We start from the raw sequence: 12361 nt of genomic DNA on the forward strand, positions 1-12361 counted from the left end.
ACACACACACACCCACACCCACCCACCCAAACACACACACACACACACACACACACACACACACACACACTTTTCTTTAGACAGACACGTGCAGGGCCACACAAACAAACAATTATATATGAGTCACAATCTTAAAACAAACATATACACTAGGACACAAAAGCAAACACACACACACACACACACACACACACACACACACACACACACACACATGCAACAAGTTACTGCCATGCCTTCAGTAACTATATTACAAACTTTACACTGTGTATGCATACGCTTCATGGATCTAGAAGAAGAAGCCCTAGAGCAAAGCTCAAAAGATTACAGTCTTGAAAGAGACCATAGGCTCCTCTGCTTCCTCTCACTCACACACACACACACACACACACACACACACACACACACACACACACACATATATATATATATATAGAACCAAAACGTTAACCTCTGTAAGAAAAAACATGTCTGATAGTCTAGTATATTTAATATTTAGTATAGCCCTGAGTATTATGCACGTATATTCTGTTTGGTATGTTCCATATTTGCATAGCTTGATCTTCTTACTACTACAGAACCTTATTATATCTACAGCTACACAGCTCCTAATTCATATATTCACAATTTTCTTTCTGTCCCTGACACAAAAGTGCACGTTTCTACATCCACGTTAAACATGTCTATTTTTGTTTTGATTTCTGACCATATCTTGAAGTGCTCAATAGTGTATTAAGGAATAAATACACCTTACAATGGATAATAATTACACGAGATTACATCTGTGTAACACATCCGAACTGTAACACATCTTCGAAAGGGTCATAAAAGCACGTCAGCTTTCCTGAAATTAAAACATCTCAGTCAGACAGGTTAAAGGTCAGGAAGAATCGTCTGACTCTACAGGCCTAAGCGAGACGCTGATGTTAGTGACACAATCACGTCCTTCAACACATCATCTCCAGAATCGTACTATGACACACGGATTATTTTCAGCACACGCAGAAATCTACTGTAGCTACAGCCCTTGGTAGTGAAACGAACATGTTTTAGCTGTTCGATAGGAAACAGGCTGGATTAATTGCGCTGATTAAGCTGCTATTGACTGTAGACAGGAACTGAATCTTACGTGTTTTTCTGTTATAACATCAGATAAAAAAGACCTTTTGAAATTACGTGATACGAACAGCATCTGGGGCCAAACGTGTGTAGTCTTTTTAAGCTCGAATTACAGTAAGATTTGATTATTATGAGGTGACGTTGACGTCGATGTTGACGATGATGATCGCGCTGTAAGCCGACGAGAGACTGTAAAGCTATGGAGGCATGGCTTCACTAGAACAATGTGTTCATTTGCTAATTAAGATAAACATAAGCCAAATCATTCATCCTGTTCAATTAAATGCAAATTGCATCGTGTCTTACCATTCTATAAATCAGTGTATTGTTTATTTCTGTGTATATATAATTATATGCAATCATCAGCAAATCCTACGTTTAAAAAATAACCTAGTATTAAATGGCTATTAGAATATTAAACAAACCGCATAAAAATGTTTGCACGTCTGTATATTTCTATGCAAAGATCTATTTTTTTATTTCTTTTTTTAATAAACACAGCAGTTGTGCATGCTTTGTTTAATCTACACTTTCTGCACTTTAATCAAAACCTCACAAATGTCAAAAGTAGTTTAGCGTTTCATTTATATCAGAGCCTGATGTTTATGTAGACGATCATCTGATTTCTATGCGAAAATAAAAATAGAACTGTGCCGGGTTTGAATAAAAAAGCTGGCCAGGTGAACAGGAATAAATACAGTGTCATTGTCAAAATATTTAAAATGCCAGAAAAGCACTCCGAATAAAATGCACTTGAAAATGAAAGTATAATCTAAGTACTCAGGTAAATATGATGAAATCTGTATGAGATACTGTTAAGCAAAAATAATCATGCATAATGTGTATAGAATTTTGAGATTATTTGAGAATATTGAGATTTTATTCCAGTTATGTTTGAAGAATTTTTTTTTTTTTTTTTTTTTTTTTAAGAAAGAAAGAAAGAAAGTTTCCTGGAAACATGTTTAAGGTGAGGCAAACTAAAGAACTTCCAGGAACCTTTTTTTTTTTTTTTTTTTTTTTTAGTGAGCACAAATATGGTTAAAGGTCATGAAAAAGAAATCTATGCTTTATTGGGATGTCTGGAGTTCAGTCCTTTTTTCGCGTCGAATAAAGTGGATCAAAAATGCTGTATTTCAAGGACCAGATCAAGGTGTCTACTTAATCTGGACTAATTGGAATCTCTTTAAAGGGTCCGTGTAAGTCATGAATGAAGCTGGTGTAATAGCTATTTGGTGTCCATGGATAGATTTTGTCCTGCACTGCTCTGTATTTGAAACTTGAGTTATAAAATATTTACCATTTAATCACAGGGTGAATAGTGTCTCTGAGTTAAAGTAATGCGCCCTCTGCGTGTGTGCGTGTGCGTGTGTGTGTGTGTGTGTGTGTGCGTGCGTGCGTGCGTGCGTGCGTGCGTGTACGTAAAGTTATAGGTGATTCCCATGCGTGTGTGCAGAGTTGTTATTGACAGGCGTGTTATTGTCATTGATTAGGCCTATTGATTAGGATCGTGTGTGTGTGTGTGTGTGTGTGTGTGTGTGTGTGTGTGTGTGTGTGTGTGTGTGTGTGTGTGTGTGTGAGTGGGATTACTCACGCTGCACGCTTTCCCTCTGGCTCACGGACAGGTGCTGTGGGTTGCCCTGCTTGCGGCGGGACATCGCCCGGCATCTCACACACACTTAGCACAGAGGAATAAAATCAGTCCGTGAGAAACACGCAGTCCTCTTCTTCCTCTTCTTCCTCTTCCCCTGCGCAAACTTTTTTCTTCGGCTTTTCTCTCCGGAGTCCGAAGCTTTCAGGTGATTTTTCAGAACGCAAGAACGCTCCGGTGCGCACGGGTTACACAGAACAAGCAGGGAAAAAAATACTAATAACAACAACAACAACGCACCTTCTGCACGTAGAACAAGACCCTCCGAGCGAGAGCTAAATCTAATCTCCTAATTTCTACTCTAATCTAGAATTCAGCTCCTCTGCTCGCAGCGCACGACACCAGCGGCTTCTCCAAACTAGAAGTTGCCTGTAAATATACGCTCCTCGACTCGAAGTGGGGTCTTCTTCCTTTTTTTATTATTATTCAAGCTCAATGCGCGCTAGTGTCAAAAAAAGCATCTCTGGCGCAAATCCCAATTCCTCCCAAAGTGGTTTTGACAGGTGAATGAAAGCTTGCGCTCCATCCTGCCCGGCGTCAGCGCGCGGCAACGGCAACTCACGGCGCACGAGACGGAGCTGCTTCTCAAAAAGCGACCTACAGGCCGAGTCATTAATTACGTCTCGCGTTTTACGTCGGGGTTCTTCACGAGGGAGGGAGTGGAGGAGGGAGGGAGGGAGGAAAGGCGGACAGGACCCACCCTGCGCGCGCCTGTACTTGTGTGTGTGTGTGTGTGTGTGGGTGGGTGTGTGCATGCATGCATGTGTGTGTGTGTGTGTGTGTGTGTGTGTGTGTGTGTGTGTGTGTGTGTGTGTGTGTGTGTGTGTGTGTGTGTGTGTGGTCAGGGGTTGCCTCAGACTGAAAGAATAAAGACTGGAATTCAAGTTCAAGTACGGACGTGACGTTTGGAGACCTAAGAACAGCGCGCGCTGCGGGGCGACGGCGGCTGTACAGCGCGCGGGGGTTGAAGCGTGGATTACCTTTTAATATTCAACTAACATACTGAAGAATTTACCCAACAGTGCAGTTATGTGCATTAATAATAGATGTTCTGCAGAAATGCACACGGGTTCATTTATGTTTTGTTCATTTAGATAAACTTTGGCACTTGAATGCACTTTGTAACCTCTTTAATAACAGTATTTATATTTTATTCGTTTGTTTGCTTTATTGTATTAACACTGCAAACTGTTCCATTCTCTCTCTTTTCACACTGATTAATTTAATTAACACATTATCAGATACATAATCAAAATACAGATAATTATCTGTCTCTATATAAACTCAACACTTTAATACACAAAATATAAACTCTTTAATAAACAATATATGTCTCTATATACACACTTAACACTTTAATAAACAGCATCTTTGTCTCTATATACACACTTAACACTTTAATAAACAGCATCTTTGTCTCTATATACACACTTAACACTTTAATAGACAATATATGTCTCTATATACACACTTAACACTTTAATAAACAATATCTCTGTCTCTATATAAACTCTTAACACTTTAATAAACAAATATCTGTCTCTATATACACACTTAACACTTTAATAAACAATATCTTTGTCTCTATATACACACTTAACACTTTAATAAACAGCATCTTTGTCTCTATATACACACTTAACACTTTAATAGACAATATATGTCTCTATATACACACTTAACACTTTAATAAACAATATCTCTGTCTCTATATAAACTCTTAACACTTTAATAAACAAATATCTGTCTCTATATACACACTTAACACTTTAATAAACAATATCTCTGTCTCTATATACACACTTAACAGTTTAATAAACAATATCTCTGTCTCTATATACACACTTAACACTTTAATAAACAATATCTCTGTCTCTATATACACACTTAACAATTTAATAAACAATATCTGTCTCTATATACACACTTAACAATTTAATAAACAACATATCTGTCTCTATATACACACTTAACACTTTAGTACATTTACTATGGACAGTTTGTTCTTCCCACCTCTTTGTTCTCAGTCGTCTTATTATCCCCAAGGTTGCCCTTATTTTTAAATATTTTTTATTAAATAACAAGAGCTGATTCGTTTTTCTATGACATAACATGCATAACGTGTATGTCCTGTAATACCTGATCCAGCCTTCACTCTGGAGGATATTTCCAGTGATTCTGGGTTGATAAACAAGTGAATATACTGTATCTATTTACCTTTCTTTAGTAAAATATCTAAAGTTTCCCATCAAATTACAAAGTAAAACAGATTTATCATTTTATAATATTCCGCTGGCTCATTGTTTATCTTAAGTAATAATAAAAAAAATCATCATTTTCATTATTTTACTTTATGAAGCTTGCTTATCGCCTTATAGCTCTGGTTCTAGTCTTATCTCCTTCTCCTGTCTGTATGGACTTTCACATGTTCTCCCCTGTCCATCATGCACAGGTGAACTGGATACTCAATGACGTTTCATGTAGGTGTGAGTTATTGGAGCTCTGCAATGGACTGGTGTCCAGTCCTCAGGGGTCCTGGGATAGATTCTGAACTTACTACAGAATCCAATGAATGAATGAATGAATGAATGAATGAATGAATGCACATTTCTGCCCATAATGTACATGTAACAGGGTTACGCATGATAATTACTATCATGCATTTTATACCAGTATAAGTTAATACAGAAAAGTCTGAAGTGTGTGCACATTGACGGACAATGGCTCCCTCTGGTGGATACGTTTATAATCACAGAATATTATAAGGACATAACATTGTTTTATTTTTTTTACTGAAGAATGATGAAGAAATCACGTTGGAAAAAAGTGGTTCCCTCCGATTTTGTATAAACGTAATCGGTCCAAATCTCATCTCCTCATTTCAAGAATTATTGTTTGAATATGAAAATAAATAATTCTGAATTTTTTTTCTTTTCTCATTAAACATTAAACATATAAAAACTTTTTAGTTAAAGCATCATATTATGATCATATTCATAATCTTCAAGCAGTTTCAGATAATTATTGCCCACCTTGCATAAAACCTCATCATTCTTTTGTCGTAATCGATTGAGTTCAATCAAATATAAAATAAACTTTGTCAGAAGTGGGATTCGAACCCACGCCTCCAGGGGAGACTGCGACCTGAACGCAGCGCCTTAGACCGCTCGGCCATCCTGACAATTAACACTGCAGGTTATTTATTTACTTATGATTTATAGTGTAAAAGGTTTTAAACATAGTATTGTTTAGAGACGTGATTGGACAGACCTTGTATTTCAGTGTGAATTATTTTAACTAATAGACCAATTCACAGCTTTTAAATAACAATATGGGGTGTCGTGAAGTAAATATTTTTTACTGAGCCCATCACTGGTCCTCCAATTCCAGATTTAGAAGCCTATTAGATTATTCATCCAGATTTTTACAAGTATTTTGAAAGAAGCGAAGGCGAGAAATCGGTGGAATTATGTCAGGTTAGTAAGGTGTTTGCTATTCATCACGTCTAAGTATTCTCTCAAAAAACGCACAACTGATAAACAGTGTTTACTTCCGACTTCATTTTCACTGTGGAAAATGTTTCTGTCAGAAGTGGGATTCGAACCCACGCCTCCAGGGGAGACTGCGACCTGAACGCAGCGCCTTAGACCGCTCGGCCATCCTGACTGACAATTGAATCACATTACCGAGATAAGACCGCTGGTGTTTACATGCGACAGTAAGCTTCAGCCGACAGAGGGCGCAGTATCCACGAACACCTGATGCTCTTTTACAGACTCTGTTACAAAATGTCAAAACATCATCCTCGTTCACCCACAGAGAAACCCAGTGGAGCTGCGAGCGCAGAGTAAGTCATAATCATAGCCAACAGCTTTACAGCCTGTTCACTGACAACACCTGTTCAGAACAAGTAGTCTAGGTCAGTGGTTCTCAAACTGGGGGCCGGTTTTATGACATTTTATTAAATAATGAATTGATCATCAATTCTGTGTAATTAAATATCAGAAAAATAAGGCTACTAACCAACAGTTCTACATTGTATCATTTAGAATGTTTTGTTTAATTCAAATATTAAGTTTTGGAATGTTTTATGTCATAAATTTTATTTAAGGGGGAGGAATGCACTGTATACAAGGGGGGACGCACGCCAAAAAAGTTTGAGAGACTCTGGTCATTGATGCATTAATCATTGCAACATGTCTTTCAAAGATGTCAACTAAAAAGCAACTAAGCATTCCCTCATTCGCCATGAGAGGAAAGCCCCCTAAAAAGCCCCTATCTATCTATCTATCTATCTATCTATCTATCTATCTATCTATCTATCTATCTATCTATCTATCTGTCTGTCTGTCTGTCTGTCTGTCTGTCTGTCTGTCTGTCTGTCTGTTTATCTATCTTGTCACATAATTATTTAGCAAGTCAAACACAAATGACAACATATACATTATTATGCAATAAAGCTTATTTTATTACAATTATTTCTAAAAATCAGTGCAGATCATTTATTCAATCCAAAAAGTTAAAGAATGTATATTTATTTATTTATTTTTTTTGGGGGGGGGGGTGAACTTGTAGTGCATATGATAGATTATTATGGTGAACTTGTAGTGCATATGATACATTATTATGGTGAACTTGTAGTGCATATGATAGATTATTATGGTGAACTTGTAGTGCATGTTACAATACGTGCCTCAAAACTACCACCATCGTTCCTGTCCCAAAGAAGTCTACAGTGTCCTGCCTCAATGACTATCGTCCCATTGCACTCACACCCATAGTTATGAAGTGCTTCGAGAAGCTCGTCATGAGGCACATCGAGACCCAGCTACCACCCTTACTGGACCCCCTACAGTTCACATATCGTCCAAACCGCTCCACAGACGATGCCATTACCACAACCCTCCACTTAGCCCTCACCCATCTGGACAATAAAGACACTTATGTACGAATGCTGTTCATAGACTTTAGTTCAGCATTCATTACAATCATCCCTCAGCACCTGATTGGGAAGCTGAGCCTGCTGGGACTAAACACCTCCATGTGCAACAGGATCCTGGACTTCCTGACTGGGAGACCTCAGTCAGTCCGGATCGGGAACTGCATCTCTAGCACCACCAGAGCCGGATTAAATAAATGGACTACACTAGGCAGGTTGCATTTTTTGGGCCCCCCTCCATCGATGTTATTTATGACTTGAAATCTGAAACTTACCAAAGTTACTAATAAAAGTTAATTCACATTTTAATAGCCCAGTCTTTAGTTACAAATTGGTTATGTTGTATATTAAACAGTCTATCAGACTATTTTTTGATATTCATTATTTATACGTCATTACACGGCTCTATTAAATGCTATTAAATTATCCTCATCCATTGGGAGTGTCATTGTTAAGGCAGTAGTATCAGCAAATAACCAATAGGTGTCAGTAAACTATGTAAACAGAGCAAATAAGTTTATTTGCTCTGTTTACATTTAATCAACACATTTAATTAAGATTTTCTGCAAAATGCAATAGCGTACAACATTTATAAATGTTGTAATTAAGATTTTCTGCAAAATACAATAGCTTACAACATTTATAAATGTTGTAATTAAGAACAAGAAGGCAAACATGACCCTTTCACATTCATCAAGACCATTTAGAAACTGTCTAACAATAAATAATAATAAATATAAGGATGGAGGATTTAAACTATGGAAAACTAAAGGTATTCAGACTATTAAAAACTTGTATCTTCCACCGTGTCTTCCGCCGCATTTCCCGCCGCATCTTCCACCGCGTTCACAGCTGTCAGACGGCTGCCCGACAGAAACTTTTGCAAAGCCCCCCGCTGTCTCTTCTTTTGTTCTTCTTCATTTTTTTTCTTTTTACGTTTTGCCCACCCGAAAGCATCTTCAAAGTCAGCCTACTACTCAAAACACACCTGCCTGCTATATTTGTTGTCCCGCTCTGACGTCTGACCGCCGCGCAGCGTACGTCTCCTCGGACTTAACTGGCTGGCGGCTCTATATAAATACAGTCTATGGTTTAAATAAACATCGTCACTATTTTTATTTAATTAATAAATAATGAAATAAATTGTACATAGGACATTTGTACATTTTATTATATTTTTATTTTTATTATAATTTATTTTTTTATATATATAATTTTTTTTTGGTCCCTCTGTCTGGGCCCCATCCCGCCAATCGGGCCCTAGGCACGTGCCTAGTTTGCCTTTGCGTTAATCCGGCTCTGAGCACCACCAAACTGAACACTGGAGCTCCTCAAGTCTGCGTGCTCAGTCCACTCCTGTTCACTCTGCTGACTCAATGCACAGATCGAATCATATTATTAAGTTCGCCGATGACACGACCGTGGTGGGTTTCATCAACAAGAATGACGAGTCAGCATACAGGGAGGAGGTGCAACAACTAACTGCCTGGTGTAGAGCCAACAACCTTTCTCTGAATGTGGACAAAACTAAAGAGATGGTTGTGGACTTCAGGAGAGCACAGAGCGAACACTCTCCACTGAACATCGACAGATCATCTGTAGAGATCGTCAAGCGCACCAAATTTCTTGGTGTTCATCTAGCAGAGAACCTCACCTGGTCACTCAACACCAGCGCCATCACCAAGAAAGCCCAGCAGCGTCTCTACTTCCTCCGAAGGCTGAGAAAGGCACATCTCCCTCCCCCCATCCTGACCATGTTCTACAGAGGGACCATTGAGAGCATCCTGAGCAGCTGCATCACTGTCTGGTTTGGGAACTGTACAATCTCGGATCGCAAAACCCTGCAGCGGATAGTGAGGACAGCGGAGAAGATCATTGGGGTCTGTCTTCCCTCAATCATGGACACTTACACCACACGCTGCATCCGCAAAGCCAACAGCATCGTCGATGACCCCACACACCCCTGACACACACTCTTCACCCTCCTGCCGTCTGGAAAAAGGTACCGAAGCATTCGGGCCCTCACGACCAGACTGTGTAACAGTCTCTTCCCACAAGCCATCAGACTTCTCAAAAACTGAACTGTACTATACTGAGCACAACATACACACACAACATCTGTATGGACTGCATAGACCCTCACATAACACACACTGTTTTGCAAACTTTTCTGCTGTTTTTGCACATCCTGTCCAACATTTCAGCTGTTTTTGCACACATTGTACAATATCTCAGCCATTACGCACATACTATACAATATTTCAGTCATTTGCTGTTTTTTGCACAACTCTATATATTATTCAAAGGACCTGCTGCTAAGAAACTGTGTTCATTCTAATGTTACTGCACGAAATATTGTTTGAACATTCAGTATTTACATACAGTATTTACACTGGTCGGTCGGCGCTGTTTCTGTTACTGTTACTGTTTATTGTCTTTTGTGTATTGCATTTTGTGTACTTTTTGTATTGTCTTGTAACTTTATGTCTCCACTGTTTTTTGTCCTGCACTGTATTTTGTCCTGCACTGTCTTGTTTGTCTTGTCCTGCACTGTTTGCACCAGGTTGCACAGTTGCACTTTATGTGGCTAAGACTACTTACATGTCCTTAGCCCTGTCTTTGTTTTATGTAGCACCTTGATCCTGGAGAAACGTTGTCTCATTTCACTGTGTACTGTAACAGCTATATATGGTTGAAAAGGCAATAAAAGCTTCTTGACTTGACTTGAATATTGATCAGTATTATAACAATATTACATCTGTTCCTAGTAATTTTTATTGTTTATGATTCAGTAAATTAAAATAGTTTTCAGTATTCATTATTCTTTATTCACATTTCCTTCATTGACTTTTAATCTCTAACTGTATTTGATTATTAAACCAGATTTTTACAAGTAAAAATTTATGTGAAAGAAGAGAAGGCATGAAATCGGTGGAATTATGTCAGGTTAGTAAGGTGTTTGCTATTCATCACGTCTAAGTATTCTCTCAAAAACCGCACAACTGATAAACAGTGTTTACTTCCGACTTCATTTTCTTTTTAACTGTGGAAAATGTTTCTGTCAGAAGTGGGATTCGAACCCACGCCTCCAGGGGAGACTGCGACCTGAACGCAGCGCCTTAGACCGCTCGGCCATCCTGACTGACAATTGAATCACATTACCGAGATAAGACCGCTGGTGTTTACATGCGACAGTAAGCTTCAGCCGATAGAGGGCGCAGTATCCACGAACACCTGATGCTCTTTTACAGACTCTGTTACAAAATGTCAAAACATCATCCTCGTTCACCCACAGAGAAACCCAGTGGAGCTGCGAGCGCAGAGTAAGTCATAATCATAGCCAACAGCTTTACAGCCTGTTCACTGACAACACCTGTTCAGAACAAGTAGTCTAGGTCAGTGGTTCTCAAACTGGGGGCCGGTTTTATGACATTTTATTAAATAATGAATTGATCATCAATTCTGTGTAATTAAATATCAGAAAAATAAGGCTACTAACCAACAGTTCTACATTGTATCATTTAGAATGTTTTGTTTAATTCAAATATTAAGTTTTGGAATGTTTTATGTCATAAATTTTATTTAAGGTGGGAGGAATGCACTGTATACAAGGGGGGACGCACGCCAAAAAAGTTTGAGAGACACTGGTCTAGGCCTAGTCATATTTTCGTTATCACACGATGACTGACATTTTGTCACATTGAAATAGGCTTAATAATTTTATTAGCACTAAATAAATTAAAGTGTATTGCATTGTCAATGTTACAGGTCACTTTTAAAATCATGTCATATTTGATATCCTGGCCATTGATGCATTAATCATTGCATCTGTCTTTCAAAGATGTCAACTAAAAAGCAACTAAGCATTCTCTCATTCGCCATGAGCGGAAAGCCCCCTAAAAAGCCCCTATCTGTCTATCTATCTATCTGTCTGTCAGTCAGTCTGTCTGTCTGTCTGTCTGTCTATTTATCTATCTTGTAACATAATTATTTAGCAAATCAAACACAAATGACAACATATACATTATTATGCAATAAAGCTGAAAATATTTTATTACAGTTGTTACAGTGCAGATAATTTATTCAATCCAAAAATTTAGAGAATGTATATTTATTAATTTTGGGGTAAAAAAGGTGAACTTGTAGTGCATATGATAGATTATTATGGTGAACTTGTAGTGCATGTTACAATATTGATCAGTATTATAACAATATTATATCTGTTCCTAGTCATTTTTATTGTTTATGATTCAGGAAAACTTTAAATAGTTTTCGGTATTCATTATTCTTTATTCACATTTCCTTCATTGACTTTTAATCTCTAACTCATCTTTTAAGCCCCAATGTCGTGAAAATTATTACTGCACTGTCAGGAATGGGATTCGAACCTAGTGCCTACAGGTGAGACTGCGAATTTACATTGTACAGTATTAATATGTGGAAGGAATCACAAGCATTACCCAGAATGCAACAGAGGTTTTTCAATTGTAGGGTTGCCAGGGTTATGATAAACCCCTCTTAACACCTTAGAGGTGTTGTGTTTTAAATTCAAAGGTTTGCAGGTAGAGGCTTTTGCACTGCTATATATTATATTAACATAAATAAGGCAAAACTAATGTCATATTTATTTATCTTATTTATTTAAACATAACGAA

General features: G+C 38.0%; 1 protein-coding gene and 3 non-coding genes across 4 annotated transcripts in view; all 4 read right to left on the reverse strand.

Moving 5' to 3' along the window:
- The window catches only part of bcl11bb (BAF chromatin remodeling complex subunit BCL11B b), a 31674-nt gene extending 28243 nt beyond the window's left edge, over window positions 1–3431 (reverse strand). The window contains exon 1 of the mRNA XM_027155449.2: window positions 2711–3431. Within this exon, the coding sequence (XP_027011250.1) occupies window positions 2711–2774 (64 nt within the window). The 5' untranslated portion in view covers window positions 2775–3431. The remainder of the gene's footprint in view (window positions 1–2710) is intronic.
- A 2434-nt stretch (window positions 3432–5865) lies between these two features.
- On the reverse strand, window positions 5866–5948 carry trnal-cag. Its single transcript has one exon. It is a non-coding gene; the product is annotated as a tRNA-Leu (tRNA).
- A 402-nt stretch (window positions 5949–6350) lies between these two features.
- On the reverse strand, window positions 6351–6433 carry trnal-cag. Its single transcript has one exon. It is a non-coding gene; the product is annotated as a tRNA-Leu (tRNA).
- A 4332-nt stretch (window positions 6434–10765) lies between these two features.
- On the reverse strand, window positions 10766–10848 carry trnal-cag. Its single transcript has one exon. It is a non-coding gene; the product is annotated as a tRNA-Leu (tRNA).
- Between the last annotated feature and the right edge of the window lie 1513 nt (window positions 10849–12361).

This window comes from Tachysurus fulvidraco, chromosome 16, assembly GCF_022655615.1.
Source record: "Tachysurus fulvidraco isolate hzauxx_2018 chromosome 16, HZAU_PFXX_2.0, whole genome shotgun sequence".
Lineage (NCBI taxonomy): Eukaryota > Metazoa > Chordata > Actinopteri > Siluriformes > Bagridae > Tachysurus > Tachysurus fulvidraco.